General features: G+C 45.9%; 1 protein-coding gene across 1 annotated transcript in view; it reads left to right on the plus strand.

Annotated features, from left to right (window-relative positions):
• Positions 1–17,140, plus strand: part of LOC147711289 (uncharacterized) — a 180,899-nt gene that overhangs the window by 24,696 nt on the left and 139,063 nt on the right. The window contains exon 2 of the mRNA XM_086919446.1: positions 8,908–10,598. Coding sequence (XP_086775572.1) covers positions 8,908–10,598 — 1,691 coding nt within the window. The remainder of the gene's footprint in view (positions 1–8,907; positions 10,599–17,140) is intronic.

A 17,140-nucleotide genomic window follows, 5' to 3' on the forward strand; every position in this document is an offset into this window, starting at 1 on the left:
TAAAAACAATGTTAGTGTCAACACCTGAGTTTAGCTTTGCTTTAGCCCCTGAAAAAGAGACCCAGTGTGCAGTGATGCACATGTAATCAGCGCCTGCGCCACTGGTCTACATGTCTGTTGTCAGATGTATAGTGTGAACAGCACTCTTCTGCAAAGCTGCCCCAATCACCTTCAGAACATCTTCATGTAGTGCTGGAACCGCAACTCGGGCAAAATAGAACCGGCTAGGAACCTTCCATTTAGGGCAGAGCGCTGTCACTAATTCTAGAAAACCAACCCCTTCTACAAAAGAAAAAGGGAGAAGGTCCAGAGCTAGCATTTTAGCCAGCTTAGTGTTATACAGACGGGTCATTGGGTGGTTGCGTTCATATTGCGCTTCTGTAAACAACATCTTTTTAATGTTGCCCTGGACCAATGATTTACGGGATGATGATGATCTCTTCAACCCAGTTACGCTCGCTGATGAACTTTTCCGCATTGATGTCTCACTCTCTCCCACACTCTTAGTGTGGCTCCCATGGGGTGTGCTGCTGACATGGGAACTGGGTGTAAGTGAAGTGTTTGAATCGTCTTCTTCTACCTCCTCGTCATCAGCAGATGAAAAATCAACGTTTTCATTACGTGCAATTCCGGCTTTCTTGACCGCCTCTAGGTGCGGAAACCATTGGACAGCGTGCCTTCTCTCAAGATGACCTCTCTGGCCTCCGGTACCATAGTTAGAACCAAGCTTACCACGACTAAATCGAAGCTTACAAAGGCTACAAATGGCTACGTTTTCCTTTTTTGGGCAAACACTAAAGAAGTCCCAAACTGGAGACTTGAAATGTCTTCGGGGGCCGGAGGAGGCGGCGATACTGGTGGTGGTGGTCCTGCTGCTAATGCCAGATGAAGTGGAGGATGTGGATTGCCGAACTTCAGTACGTTTTGCACTTTCACCACCACGAATTGAGGTCGAGGACGAGGTGGGTACCTTCTTGCGAAGAAATATGGAAGCGGTAGGTTTTGGTGTACTACTTAACTCCAAATCTAATGATTCCATTTCCATTGCCTCCTCGCCGACATCATCATCACGCTCAGCAGCTTCTCGGGATAGGGTCAAAATGTCTCTTTGCTGCATGCCCGGTGGGGCTGCAGTGACCTTTGTGATGACTGGCTCGTCGTCATCGTGAGAGGCTTCATCACCAGCAGTATCTGTCACTTCTTGTTGAGCCTCATCACACTCCATAGGTTTGAGTTTTTGGACGACCTTCCTTTTACGCTTAGGTACCGGTGTCAGATCATGGTGTGCCTCACTGTCAGACCGCAGTTGTGGTTCCCAAGACGGATCACTTGCATCAGAAGGAGGTGGGCTTGAAGAAGATGTAGACACCCCCCTTGATCTTTTCCTTGCTAGGGATGTGGAAGACAATGAATGATCATCAGGAGGAGTGGCTTCCAATGATACCTCGGCTTCATTGTCGATTTCCAAATGTGCCCCTACTTCGGGAGGAACAACTATTGTGGGCACTTGTGAACCTCCATGCACCTTTGCTTGCGCATCTCCTTTTGCTGCCTCTCCTTCCACATGTACTTGGGCGTGTACTTGCACATGGTGTTGTTGTTGCGGCTGTGGTTGTTCAACACTTGTCAGATGAGTTACAACAACCTGTGTTGATTCAGGGACATTGCTGCTACTTTCTTGCGATGAGCCAACATCACTGGTCGATGGTGATTGGAGAAGTACACTGACTGCCTCTGAAGCACTCAAGGGCTTTGACTTAAGTTCGCGTGGTGGTGGAGGCACTGAACCCAATGGAGCAGGGGTGCTGCTCCCAGCTTGGTCCCCAGCAGATCCTGCTGCTGCAGGCGTACTTTTTTTTTTGCTCCCAAAAAAAGTGGCGGGTGGCACACCAGCCTCCTTGGTAACTTGCTTCTTCTGCTCCTTACTAGCAACTTTCTTGCTAGAGGAGCTACGGAGAACTTTCTTTGGGGGCGGGGCCATCTTCTTCAGAGCAGGTCAGACAGCAGGCCGCAGTTGCACGAATTGTAGAGTTGTTTGAGGCCAGACGTGACGTCGCGTGACGTTATGCTGCACACACACACCGCTGCAGGACTTCTTCCTGGCACTGGTGGTTCTCTTGAGTCTTGTGCACCTAAAAAAAATGGAAGACAGAGGAACATCAGTTCAGTTATAGAGCACAAAAAAATCGAAAAACACTGCAAAATCAGCACAATCCCAATCCATCCATGCCCTCCAAAATGTTTAAATTCAAGACAACCCACAGAAAGACTAGGCCCATGCAAGACTCACTACCCCTGGGCATAAATAAAGGTTGAAAAGTAGGCAAAATGGTTGGAGGCCTAACAACAAAGCCTGCATTCAAAATGGCCACTTGCCAGCACATGGCCAGTGCCTGTAGCTGCACTCAAAATGGCCACCAGCCACATGGCATGTCCCTCCCCATGAACACCCCCAAAAATCGAAAAACACTGCAAAATCAGCACAATCCCATTCGATCCATGGCCTCCATGATGTTTAAATTCAAGACAGCCCACAGAAAGACTAGGCCCATGCTAGACTCAAATACCCCTGGTGAAAAGGCCACAAGTACAGGCCCAAAAAACGAAAATCACTGAAAAATCTGCACAATCCCATTCCATCCATGGCCTCCATGATGTTTAAATTCAAGACAACCCACAGAAAGACTAGGCCCATGCAAGACTCACTACCCCTGGGCATAAATAAAGGTTGAAAAGTAGGCAAAATGGTTGGAGGCCTAACAACAAAGCCTGCATTCAAAATGGCCACTTGCCTGCCAGCACATGGCCAGTGCCTGTAGCTGCACTCAAAATGGCCACCAGCCACATGGCATGTCCCTCTCCCTCCCTATGAACACCCCCAAAAATCGAAAAACACTGAAAAATCTGCACAATCCCATTCCATCCATGGCCTCCATGATGTTTAAATTCAAGACAACCCACAGAAAGACTAGGCCCATGCAAGACTCACTACCCCTGGGCATAAATAAAGGTTGACAAGTAGGCAAAATGGTTGGAGGCCTAACAACAAAGCCTGCATTCAAAATGGCCACTTGCCTGCCAGCACATGGCCAGTGCCTGTAGCTGCACTCAAAATGGCCACCAGCCACATGGCATGTCCCTCCCCATGAACACCCCCAAAAATCGAAAAACACTGCAAAATCAGCACAATCCCATTCAATCCATGGCCTCCATGATGTTTAAATTCAAGACAACCCACAGAAATACTAGGCCCATGCAAGACTCACTACCCCTGGGCATAAATAAAGGTTGAAAAGTAGGCAAAATGGTTGGAGGCTTAACAACAAAGCCTGCATTCAAAATGGCCACTTGCCTGCCAGCACATGGCCAGTGCCTGTAGCTGCACTCAAAATGGCCACCAGCCACATGGCATGTCCCTCCCCATGAACACCCCCAAAAATCGAAAAACACTGCAAAATCAGCACAATCCCATTCCATCCATGGCCTCCATGATGTTTAAATTCAAGACAGCCCACAGAAAGACTAGGCCCATGCTAGACTCAAATACCCCTGGTGAAAAGGCCACAAGTACAGGCCCAAAAAACGAAAATCACTGAAAAATCTGCACAATCCCATTCCATCCATGGCCTCCATGATGTTTAAATTCAAGACAACCCACAGAAAGACTAGGCCCATGCAAGACTCACTACCCCTGGGCATAAATAAAGGTTGAAAAGTAGGCAAAATGGTTGGAGGCCTAACAACAAAGCCTGCATTCAAAATGGCCACTTGCCTGCCAGCACATGGCCAGTGCCTGTAGCTGCACTCAAAATGGCCACCAGCCACATGGCATGTCCCTCCCCATGAACACCCCCAAAAATCGAAAAACACTGCAAAATCAGCACAATCCCATTCCATCCATGCCCTCCATGATGTTTAAATTCAAGACAACCCACAGAAAGACTAGGCCCATGCTAGACTCAAATACCCCTGGTGAAAAGGCCACAAGTACAGGCCCAAAAAACGAAAATCACTGAAATATCTGCACAATCCCATTCCATCGATGCCCTCCATGATGTTTAAATTCAAGACAGCCCACAGAAAGACTAGGCCCATGCACCACTCACTACCCCTGGTCAAGGCCCCAACAACAGGTCAAAAATCGAAAAACACAGAAAAATCAGCACAATCCCAATTCATCTATGGCCTCCATGATGTTTAAGTTCAAGACAACCCACAGAAAGAATCAGTCCACCCACCACTGAGTACCCCTGGGCAAAAGGCCCCAAAACAGCCCAAAAATCGAAAATTCCAAAATTTTAGTTGCAGCAACTGTAATGCCCCAAACAAACTTACTTGTAAAATTTCTAATCCAACAGTGATCCAAAGAAAGTCAAAAAGGCCTCAAATCCAAAGATCCAGCAGCATCCACAAAAAGTAATCCTTCCAGCTCCACATCCAAATGAAAAGTGACCAGGAGATGGACAAAGCACTGGGAGGAGCCTGCTGAACAGGAACAGGAAGTTGAAGACTATGGGGCACTTCCTTCCTCCCACCCCCCTGCCCCCCTCCCCAAAATGGACTCCTCGCTAAAAAAGTGCAGGCAAATGTCAAACTAAGGAGTTATTGACATAAAAATCATCATTTCTAGAAGGTTTATGCTGCTTGCTGGTGGATTTCTTGTGCAGAATTGCAAATTTATATTTTCGCTCGCCGCATCTCAAATCTCGCAAATGCGAAGTACCGCGAGACGTGATCTCGCCGTACTCGCGTTGACAAACTATCGCTGGCAAGCCGCGATGACGTAATCGCGCTCGCCAATTCCCGCGGGATCACACAGCAAGATCCAAAATGGCGCAGCACTCGCAAACTATCGAAAAAAACAACTCGGCAAACGATGATAAACGCCGCGCGCTGCAAAAATTGTATCACCAACGCCGCGCGCCGCCCAAAAAATCCGCTGCGTGCGAATTTGCGGATTTTGCGGGAAATCCGCAAATCTCGCGGATTGCGGATTTCCCGAAAATCCGCAAAATCCGCGAGCGTAACGGATTTTCCGCCCATGCTTACTCTTCCATAGATGGATAATGGTAGGTGAGACCACCCCAGCAGAAGTTTCCCAATTTCCTTGTTAATCTTCTGAAAGTTAGTTTCAGGAATTTGTTTCACATTCTGCACGATGTTGATGCCCAGATACCTCATGTTTACACAATTTACCTGTGTGTTGATGTTCCAGACCATTATAACCATTTTGCTTTGATTTATCTCATACCCTGAGATCTTCCCAAATCTTGCAGCTAATTCATTGACCTTAGGTAATGCCAGACAAAGGTTTGATGTATACACCACCAAGTCGTTCGCACATAGTCCCACTTTCTTTTGCCAGCCCCTTTCTTTGAACAGAATTATCTCATCATGTTTCCTGATTTTCTCGGCTAGTCAATCAATATTAAGGTTAATAAAAAGTAGTGGGGATAGCGGGCAACCCTATCTTGTCCCCCTACAGATGTTAAAGTTCTTAGATAGGCTCCCAATTATTAATATTTTGGCTGAGGGGACTTTATATAGCTGCTTTATGGCCCTACAAAAGTTTTCCCCCTGATTGGATAATCTCAAGATTTCCTGCAGGTAGCTCCAGTTTACGCGATCAAATGCCTTGGTCACGTCCACTGTAATGAATGCTAATGGCACCTTATCTAAAGAGGCTAGATCGATAGCACCGATAAGACTATGGGTTAGATCTTTAATACTTCTGCCTCGCACAAAACCTTTTTGATCTTCATAAAGGAGTGCTCCCACCACCCCATTTAATCTATCAGCTAGTATTTTCGGATGGATCTTGTAAATCGAATTCAATATTGAGGTGGGCCTGTAGGAGTCACAGCAGTCTGGTGGTTTGTCTTGTTTAAGTATCTGGGTGACAGTGGCCTCATTTCATGAAGGGGGAATCTCTTACCCATTTTCAAATACTGCCGAAAGCAACTTGTTAAGAATCGGCACTAGATATTTCTCTAATTTTGTATTAACTTCTATTGGGAGAACGTCTAAGCCTTCTGCCTTGCTCGATTTTCCAGCTTTAATGGCATTCTTTATTTCTTCCTCAGTTATCACGTCATTGATACTGACCTTTTGAGACTCTGATATTTTATGACAAAGTTCTTGATCTAAGTAAATAATGGTCTGGTTAGGAAAATCCTTCCCTGAAGAATGTGCGCACATGTTACAGGGAACAGAAACAGTTTCTTATCAATACTTCAAGCGACGGTAACTTAAAAAATGATCATGAACCATCTTGTCAATGAATCAAATCTTCTTTATTTTCAGAAGTTATTCAATTGTTCAAATATACTCCAGTGGGAGATTACATCACCCATTGTACTGCTACAAAGAAGTCCTACTGAGCACGTCACGTGAAATGTAACCAAAGACATCTCTTCAACTTGCGCCACTATGTGCTGCTGACATCTTCCAGATGGCCCCAAAGAAAGGTACAAGGTCCAGTACCAATAAAGTTGCGAAGAAGGCACTGCCACTTACCAAGACCAGTATGTCACCCAAGACCTTTTTTGGGAAACCCAAAATTGGCCCTGCAGCAGTGGTGTCTGGGAGCAAGCTGGGAGCAGCACCCCAAATCAGTGGACCCACCCCACCAACCTAGGCCCAAGCCCATGTCTGTCGAAGAGACAGCCAGTTTAATCATGCCAACGCTGATGAGCAGTGATGTTGAAATCGACTTATCGCTATTGCAAAGTAGTACCCAATCAATGGAGGGAATTGAGATAAGTAGGCAACAGCAGCTGCAACCACATCCAATTGTAGTTGTTGATCCCGAAGTTGGGGCAGTTCAGGAAATCGAGCTTCCTGCAGAGGAAGAAGAAGAACAAGCCACTCCTTCAGAAGATCCATTGTATTCCAGATCTCCAGGAAAGAAAAGGAGGGTTTGTCCATCAACTACTTCTGAAAGCCCCCTTTTGATGATCTAGAGGCCACTTGGATACCACCACCTCATTCTGAGAGTGAGATACGCCATGGGACAAGGCTAGGGAAAAGGAAGGTTCAAGAAAGTCTTAGAGTTATGGAGGAAGATGTAGAGGAGTATTAGGATGATGAGGCAGTCATCATGGACATTACTCCTACCCCAGTGTAGACCGACATTACCCCATCCCAAATTGCTGTGAGAGATGTGGCACGGATGCCACCAACACAGATCTTACCACCAACACCACTTCCAGCTTCCATATTTCGCCGGCAGCCATGTGCATCCACCACAAGTCCCACTTCAGTAGTAGGTACTGCAGAGAGTCAAACTTCACACCCACCTACCAGTTCATCCGGCATTGCAAGTGGCACCAGCAGCAGTGCCAGAAAGTTGACCTCCCCAGTTTGGGACTACTATTTTTCAGGTACCACAAAGGAGGTGAACATTGCCATGTGATTCATTTGTGGACAAGGTGTTAGTTGGTGTAAGCTTGGTAAAACATATGGTACCAGAGGCCAATCAACCCATCTGAAAAAAACACCACTTGATCCAGTGTGAGGCGCAGGGAGCAATTAACCTATTGTAGTATTTCTAGTGACTGCTTTCAAAAAGGCACAGACATAGTAACACGTTTCATGTGAGCAAAAAAACTGTAGGTGAAGCAAAGCTACTCTACATCGTTGAAATCCAAGCTTGGAGAAGAGTGTTGCCGGTGGCAGAGGCAGCCTCCATTCACTTTAGCGCTTTTAAAAAAAACGTATTTTCTCTGCACTGCTCGCGCTGTTGTAATAGCGAATGTTTTTATGTAGCGATTAGAGGCTATTTTTAAACGTTCAGTGTGGGTTAGCGGGTAAACTTACTGAGAATCACAGGTATTCACCTCAGCTGCTCAGTTTTTCTCCCACTCCCGCCCCGGTCCGCCGCGTCCAATCATGGGCGTTTGATGCGGAGGGCGAGGAGGAGCCTTGCACTTCCGGGCTCAGGGAGCACAGGTCAGCGCTCTAGCGACGCTGAAGGCTAAAGTTTATTTAAGGTCAGCTGGGACTGCAACGCGCTGTGGAGAAGAGTGTTGCCGGTGGCAGAGGCAGCCTCCATTCACTTTAGCGCTTTTAAAAAAAACGTATCTTCTCTGCACTGCTCGCGCTGTTGTAATAGCGAATGTTTTTATGTAGCGATTAGAGGCTATTTTTAAACGTTCAGTGTGGGTTAGCGGGTAAACTTACTGAGAATCACAGGTATTCACCTCAGCTGCTCAGTTTTTCTCCCACTCCCGCCCCGGTCCGCCGCGTCCAATCATGGGCGTTTGATGCGGAGGGCGAGGAGGAGCCTTGCACTTCCGGGCTCAGGGAGCACAGGTCAGTGCTCTAGCGACGCTGAAGGCTAAAGTTTATTTAAGGTCAGCTGGGACTGCAACGCGCTGTGGAGAAGAGTGTTGCTGGTGGCAGAGGCAGCCTCCATTCACTTTAGCGCTTTTAAAAAAACGTATCTTCTCTGCACTGCTCGCGCTGTTGTAATAGCGAATGTTTTTATGTAGCGATTAGAGGCTATTTTTAAACGTTCAGTGTGGGTTAGCGGGTAAACTTACTGAGAATCACAGGTATTCACCTCAGCTGCTCAGTTTTTCTCCCACTCCCGCCCCGGTCCGCCGTGTCCAATCATGGGCGTTTGATGCGGAGGGCGAGGAGGAGCCTTGCACTTCTGGGCTCAGGGAGCACAGGTCAGCGCTCTAGCGACCCCTCTCATCACTATAAATGTGCTTTGGGCAGCGACCGCGCAGCGGACGCGTGCAGCGGGCGCGCCGGAAGCGCGCCGAAGTCGAGCCAAAGTCAAGCCCGTCTGCGCCCGTCCGCGTCCGGACGGGCGCGGGGCCACAAACCCTGGCTCTCCTACTACAACCACTATAAGGTACGGCAGACAGGAATTGCTCGCCCTCCAACCTGACACGCTAGCAGCCTGCAAACACTCCTTGCATGCCCTGTCGTTAAATAAATGCACTTTATGTACTTTTGCTCCCATCAGTCATATCCCAGCAACCAGCACGGGTCATACCATCAAAGCAGCCTTACTTAACTGTAGATCCTTACGCAAACTCAGCATAGAAATCTTCCATTTACTTGAGGACCAGAATCTTAACATCTTATTCCTGACGGAAACTTGGCTGGATGACTATTCAGACCCTGACATTATTCAGGCCCTCCCCCCTAGATACTCCCTTTCCAGACTGGATAGGAAAGACGGCAGAGGGGGTGGCATCGCCATCGCTACGAAAGCCCCTCTAGTATGTACCTTATCTCCCATAAAGGTTGACCATAGTGAAGCTGGCTCTTTCACGATTAACACCGGTCCCAATCATTCTATATCGGGCATTCTGATATATCGACCACCTGGTAGGCTATTTGACTTCACTTCCACCCTGATGGAAGCCATAACCCACTTAGCACTAAGGAAATCTCGTTTATTAGTGCTAGGAGATCTCAATGCCCATTTTGAAGACCCCTTAGATACTGACGCGTCTGATATTCAAGCAGAGCTACTCTCGGTACAATTTGATTTAAAGAACAAGGAACCGTCACATCAACTAGGACACTTATTAGACCCCGTTTTTGGCAACTGGAAGGGAGTTCATACCTCAGCTCCTCAACCCATACCTTGGTCGGATCATTACATCATCCCCATAACAATTCAACTAGACAGAACCGAGCATTATCGGCATCAATTGCTACGTTATAAACGCAGAAAATGGAAGAACTTCTCAATAGAATCTTTCACTAAAATTGTCCAGGATGAAGGCCCTCCTAAAGGGGATGATTGCGAGACAGCTAATAAGCACATACACAACTTTGTCACCAAGGCCCTTGATATCACTGCCCCTATTCGCACCATGACCAATGCCAGAAGAACTAAAAAAGCTGCTCCCTGGTTCAGTCAAGAACTGCAAACAATGAAGACAGCATGTAAAAAGCTTGAAAGAGCATGGCGCCAAAAATTTTGTCCAGAAATCAAAACCCAGTACAAAATAGCGCAAAGGGTATATAACAAAACTATACGCCTGTCTAAGGCAGCCCACTACCATACCCGCATTATGGAAGCAGAAAACTCCTCTAAGGAGCTGTATCAAATATACAAAGAAATCTCCATAGTGGACACGAATCCTTCCTCCCAAAACGACTCTGTGGAAACCTGTAACAAAATTGCCCAGTATTTTTCAGGAAAGATCACTAAAATCTATGCCAGCTTTTCCAATAATATAAAGTCGGCTACTGAATTCATTGAAAATGATAATCTCATAAACACTCCAGAGTGCCTAGGCTCTTTCGACGTCCCCCCCTTTGAAGCTTTGGCTAAAATGTGTAAGAACATCAAATCAGGATCTCCTCGAGACCCTGCGCCTCCTAAAATTCTAGCTGAAGCTTTCCCTGCACTAGAGCCTCACTTCAGACATCTGCTTCAAGTCTCCTTCTCCACGGCGTGTTTGCCTGTGGAATGGAAACAGGCAGTAGTGTTACCGATTAAAAAAAAGCCGAACATAAGTCAAGACATTTTGGAAAACCTGCGCCCAATATCTTTGCTACCTTACCTTGCAAAGCTAGCTGAAAAAATTGCTAATATCCAACTTATGGGACACCTAGAAGCCCATAATGTTTTTCATCAATCTCAATCGGGGTTCAGGTCTAATTTTTCCACAGAGACAGCTCTCTTGAGGGCTACTGAATCCCTACGAGAAGGAGCGGATGAGGGCAAGACCATGGCTCTCATCATGCTGGATCTCAGTGCCGCATTTGACACTGTAGCGCATTCCATCCTGCTACAGTGTCTAAACAGAGCGGGAGTCACCAATAAGGCACTGGGATGGCTGAAAGCCTTTCTGATCAACAGGAGCTTTCAAGTCCAAAGAGGGACTTTTCTCTCAGACAGCGTGATGCTTGAACAGGGGGTGCCTCAGGTTTCTGCCCTGAGTCCCACCCTGATCAATTTATACATGGCTCCCCTGGCAGAAGTGGTGCAATCGTTCGGCGTAGAGCTTGTCTCTTACGCCGACGACACGCAACTTCTAATATCACTATCTCAAGCCCCTTCTCTGGAAGCAGACAACTTCAATGCTTGCATGAGTAAGCTTGCCACTTGGATGACAGAGCACTGTCTAAAACTAAATGGCACTAAAACGGAGGTTCTTATAATTGGAGGCAATGAGGCAAAATGGACAAAAGAATGGTGGCTCAATTGCTTGGGTCCGTTGCCCCCTCCCAACCGGGAAGCAAAAAATTTAGGTGTCTGGATAGACAATAAGCTGTCTGTTGATGGCCACATAAAGAAAACAGTAGGCAAATGTTTTGGAATAATGAAAAGGCTCAATCGCACCCTTGACTTGTTGCCTCTGAATTCCAGACGCTCCATGACGCAGGCACTAATCACTTCCCATATTGATTACGGGAATGTGCTGCTACTGGGCACATCTGCTAAAAACATCAAGAGACTACAGGTTCTACAAAATTCTGCAGCACGCCTAGTGTTGAGGCTTCCCCGTAGAGCCCCCTCGAGACCCTCTATGGCATCCCTTCATTGGCTACCTATTAGCAAGAGGATTGTTTTCAAAGCTCTACTATGGTGCCATAGGATAATCCACCAAAGAGCGCCGGCTTATATGTCGGATCTGGCATCCCTGTATGAACCTAACAGATCCCTCAGATCTAAAGGAATGGGCTTGCTCAGAACTTCTCGCCCCAAAAAAGCCAGAATGGGAGGCAGGTCCTTCCGCTCACTAGCGGCCAAGCACTGGAATCTCCTGCCCACGGACGCTAGGCTAGAGACCAATGAGGCCTCTTTTAGAAAGATGCTGAAAACCTTTTTATTTACTGCATAATGGTACTCCTCTCTCTCCTCATAACATGCTCTCTCCACAGCGCGGGGACACGCCGGGAGGCGTCACCAGGCGCTTTATAAACCCCTTTAAACTAAAACTAAACTTAACATGGGATTCAGGAAGTGTTTGCGTGGCAAACTGTGCAAATTGCAAAACAACATAAAGTGCAAAAGTGATTGTGCAGATTGATTGTCACAGGGGCAAAAAGATACTGTATTTCCCTCTGGGTCTTAAAAGCATTTAAAACACAAGGACCAATATATTGATCTCACCATGAAGCAAATGAAAAGTGATCGGTCCCATTGTGAGAGATCCAAAGATAAATACATAGGGGGTTCAAGTGTGACTAAGGATCTATATTAATTCAAAACGGTGGGTTTTGTTAACTCATTTTTCATTCTTGTGTCTTCGCAGCGCTCCAGGAATGTTGCTTTCACCTCTGTCTGCTCAATTCTGGAAATACTGCTATGTGTGGTGATAAAAGAAGATAAACCCAGGATTGCTAGAGTGTACCTAATATACCTCAGCCATGGAATAAAAAAAAACTTATCTAGGCTGAGACAATCGAGGATAAAGTCTCTACAGAATGTTGCTGCCAGGTCGTCCAAATGTTAACCCACAATAAAAGTGGCACCAAACATGCCTTGTCAGAGATACAACCATGGTTTAGCTAAGAATGAATGGTAAAACTAGAGGTGATGGGAAATTTAGCATCCGATGTAGAAAACGATTATCCTCTGCCTGTAAGGTGTAACAATTGTTAAAACCCCACACACCTGCACAATAGGTAGCTGCACTGATACACTGAGAATTGTACACCTTCAATGCTGGCAAGATGGTTCCTCTAGAACCTGGTCCACTAAGATTACAAACTGTCCCTGAAGGTCTGCTGAGTTTAAGGATAGAGTGAGTAAGCTGAGAATTGCAAGACCCTGAGAACTAAATGTCAAGCCTAGATAACAAAAGTTATCAACACTCATTAATGCTTTCTCCTCAATGATGATTTTATTTAGCCTTGATTTGCTAGGTCCGGGGGAAATAATATGCAACTTTTTAAAATCATGATTTTGTATAAAAATAGCAAAATGGTCCACTTGCTGTCTCAGTGCATTTGGAGTAAGAGCTAGCAGAACGGCGTTGTCCGCATAGAATAACGCAGGCACCGGAGTGCCTGCTATTCTGGGTATATCTACTTGGAAGGAAGTTAGGATCAGATGTTAGTCCATTCATATTCAGGATAAAGAGCAGGGGGTGCCAGTATGCACCCCATTGCACTATACTCTTAGATGGGAAGTCAGATGAAAGCTCTCCATGAGCATTTAAATGGACTCTGGCTGAAAGATCTGTATTTAAATTTAAAGCATAGATAAAGTTCACCAGTGGAGGGTCCATTCCTTGATCCAGCAACATTAGCTACAACTGAGTTCTGTTTATTTAATCAAAGGCTATGGACAGGTCCATGAAGGCGAGATAAATAGGACTATGTTTGCCATTTGTGTACTTGGAAATTGTCAGAGCCAGGTTCAAACACTGTTCCTTGGTACCTATATTTTAGACAAAAATCAAATTGAAAAGGGAAGAGTTTGCCCTTATCAGCTGCTCATTTAACTAAGGGGTCATATATGACACTGCCAATAATTTTAATTGTGCAATTGATAAGTGAAATAGGGCGATACCACTTGGGAGACTTGCAATCACACTTTTTGAATATTGGCACGACTGTTACAGTGTTACAGTGGTCCAGGATTGAGGAATATTAGTTAGGCAAGGGTTGAATGTATAGGTAATAAAGCTGCCCCAAATCTCAGGAATACTTTTCATCAAATTGATCGGTACCTCGTCGGACCAGGTGCTTTCCCAACCGTGCTGGGGTGAATGGCCGATTCCTCTTCCTGCAAGGATATTAAGAGGGGTAATGAGTTCTGTAGACTATTACACAGGGAGGTTAGCGTACCTGGATTATCCTCAATGTGGTAGATGGAAACAAAAGGTGAGACCCAGTCTGAGCCTAAAATATTGTTCTGAAAGAGAGGGAATACCTTCTTCTAATTTGTTTTACTAGTTCCCAGAAGGTTTTACTGTCCTTTCCCAGGGCTGCATTTTCCAGCCGCTCCCAGTCATGTGTGTATAGCTCTCCATTCCTGTGTAAAAGCATGGTTTTATACTCAGAATGGGAATTGGGAGCACACTGTCTCAATCCCAAGCACAGTTCACCTCTTTGCATCCTGGTAAATGCAGTGCACAGTTCAAACTTACTTCAATATTAGCTTGACTTTTTCACCAAGGTTGGTGCAGACATTCCTGTATATCTCTAGACACGTGTTTCTGGGTTGAGCCTGTCATCAGTAGAGAGCAGCAGTATTGGAGAGCAAAGAAAAACCATCTGGCATTCCTGGAAATGCTGCCAAGTTCCTCTCAGGTCACAGAACCACTCACAGGCACACAGGTGCATCTCCAAAGCTCGCCAGCTTGCTGGCTCAAAAGAGACTTTTGAAAAGAATGGGTGCTTTGAGCACACTGCCTCACAGTACAAGCACAGTTCGCCCCTTTCCATCCGGGTAAATGCAGTGCACAGTTCAAACGTACATCATGATTATGCTTGAGTTTTTCACCAAAGTTGGTGGAGACATTGCTGTATATATCTAGACACATGTTTCTGGGTTGAGCCTGTCATCAGTAGAGAGCAGCAGTATTGGAGAGCAAATAAAAATCATCTGAGGTTTCTGGAAATGCTGCCAAGTTCCTCTCAGGTCCCAGTACCACTCAAAGGCACACAGGTGCATCTCCAAAGCTCATCAGCTTGCAGGCTCAAGGGAGTCTTTTAAACAGAATGGGAGTTGGGAGCACACTGCCCCACAGTCCCAGCACAGTTTGACCCTTTGCATCCTGGTAAATGCAGTGCACAGTTCACACTTACTTCAAAATTACCTTGAGTTTTTCACCACAGTTGGTGCAGACATTGCTGTATATCTCTAGACACCTATTTCAAGGTTAAGGCCATCGTCAGTAGAGAGCAGCAGTATTGGAGAGCAAAGAAAAATCATCTGGGGTTGCTGGAAATGCTGCCAAGTTCCTTCCAGGTCACAACACCACTCACAGGCACACAGGTGCATCTCCAAAGCTCATCAGCTTGCTGCCTCAAGGGAGCCTTTAAAACAGAATGGCGGTTGGGAGCACACTGCCTCATAGTCCCAGCACAGTTTGCCCCTTTGCATCCTGGTAAATGCAGTACGCAGTTCAAACTTACTTCAAAATTAGCTTGAGTATTTCACCAAAATTGGTGCAGACATTGCTGTATATCTCTAGACACGTGTAGAGAGCAGCAGTATTGGAGAGCAAAGAAAAATCATCTGGAGTTGCTGGAAATGCTGCCAAGTACCTTCCAGGTCACAGTACCACCCACATGCACACAGGTGCATCTCCAAAGCTCATCAGCTTGCTGGCTCAAGGGACCCTTTTAAACAGAATGGGGGTTGGGAACACACTGCCTCACAGTCCCAGCAGAGTCAGCTCCTGGTAAATGTAGTACACAATTCAAACTTACTTCAAAATCAGCTTGAGTTTTTCACCAAAATTGGTGCAGACAATGCTGCATATCTTTAGATGCGTGTTTTAATATTGAGCCCATCATAAGTAGAGAGCATCAGTACTGGAGAGCAAAGAAAAGGCATCTGGGTTTGCTGGAAGTGCTGCCAAGTTTCTCTCAAGTCACAGTACCACTCACAGGCACACAGGTGCATCTCCAAAGCTTGTCAGCTTGCTGGCTCCGGGGAGCCTTTTAAACAGAATGGGGGTTGGGAGCACACTGCCTTACGGTCCCAGCACAATCTGCCCCTTTGCATCCTGGTAAATGCATGCACAGTTCAAACTTACTTCAAAATTAGCTTGAGATTTTCACCAAAGTTGGTGCAGACATTGCTGTATTTCTCTAGACATGTGTTTCACTGTTGAGCCCTTCATCAGTAGAGAGCAGCAGTATTGGAGAAAAAAGAAAATCCATCTGGGAGTGCTTGAAATGCTGCCAAGTTCCTCTCAGGTCACATTACCAATCACAGGCACACAGGTGCATCTCCAAAACTCGACAGCTTGCGCAAGGGAGCCTTTTAAACAGAATGGGGGTTGGGAGCACACTGCCTCACAGTCCCCGCAAAGTTTGCCCCTTTGCATTCTGGTAAATGCAGTTCACAGTTCAGACTTGCTTCAAAATTAGCTTGAGTTTCTCACCAAAGTTGGTGCAGACATTGCTGTATATCTCTAGACATGTGTTTCACGGTTGAGCCCTTCATCAGTAGAGAGCAGCAGTATTGGAGAACAAAGAAAATCCATCTGGGAGTGCTTGAAATGCTGCCAAGTTCCTCTCAGGTCACATTACCAATCACAGGCACACAGGTGCATCTCCAAAACTCAACAGCTTGTGCAAGGGAGCCTTTTAAACAGAATGGGGGTTGGGAGCACACTGCCTCACAGTCACAGCACAGTTCGCCCCTTTGCATTCTGGTAAATGCAGTACACAGTTCAGACTTGCTCCAAAATTAGCTTGAGTTTTTAACCAAAGTTGGTGCAGACATTGTTGTATGTCTCTATACACATGTTTCAAGGTTGAGCCCGTCATCAGTAGGGTTGCTGCAAGTGAACAGTGAAACCAGGGAGCGGGCTGTGACATCAGTGACTGGTATGCTGACTCTGCCTGGCAGATTGGGAATTATTGAAGGCAATATGTCAGACCCACAGTGCAAAGAGTGATAGGTGCCCAAAGCACCCTGCTGCTGATCTAAAGTAAGATTACTCAATTGCTGACTCTGACAGGAAAGGGGTCTATAAAAATATCCAAGTGATACCAAGGAGATAGAATTGCTTGGCAAGATACTATTCCTGTGGTTAAATAGCAAATGATGAGCCAGGCATGGGAATCTGAAGTTTACCACAATACAATATCCCAAAAGTTCCCGCTGATTCGGCCCTATCCATGCACATCTCCTTACATGCAAAAGTGTCTCTTGCATAGAAGAGAAGCATGGCTCTGTGGTGAACCAGCCAGTCAAAGGTTTATTAAGCAACTCCTTGTAAGTTTTGTGCTGGCCATTTCCTAAAAAGAGTACACCCAACAGTACAATCACATAGGGACAAGCTTCTGGAGGAAGATTATTAACAGGTAATTGATTAGGTGGTTGCATTTTAATCATTTTCTCCAGGACCCTTCGTAGGATGAGTAACTTTAGCAGCTGAAATAAGTAAATAATCTGTATCCTGTCTAGTCAGTGTGTGTTGTTTATGTAGTTGATCTTGGGGTTCAAAAATACTAAGAGAAGCAGATAGTACAT

Source organism: Lissotriton vulgaris, chromosome 5 (assembly GCF_964263255.1).
Source record: "Lissotriton vulgaris chromosome 5, aLisVul1.2, whole genome shotgun sequence".
Classification (NCBI taxonomy): domain Eukaryota; kingdom Metazoa; phylum Chordata; class Amphibia; order Caudata; family Salamandridae; genus Lissotriton; species Lissotriton vulgaris.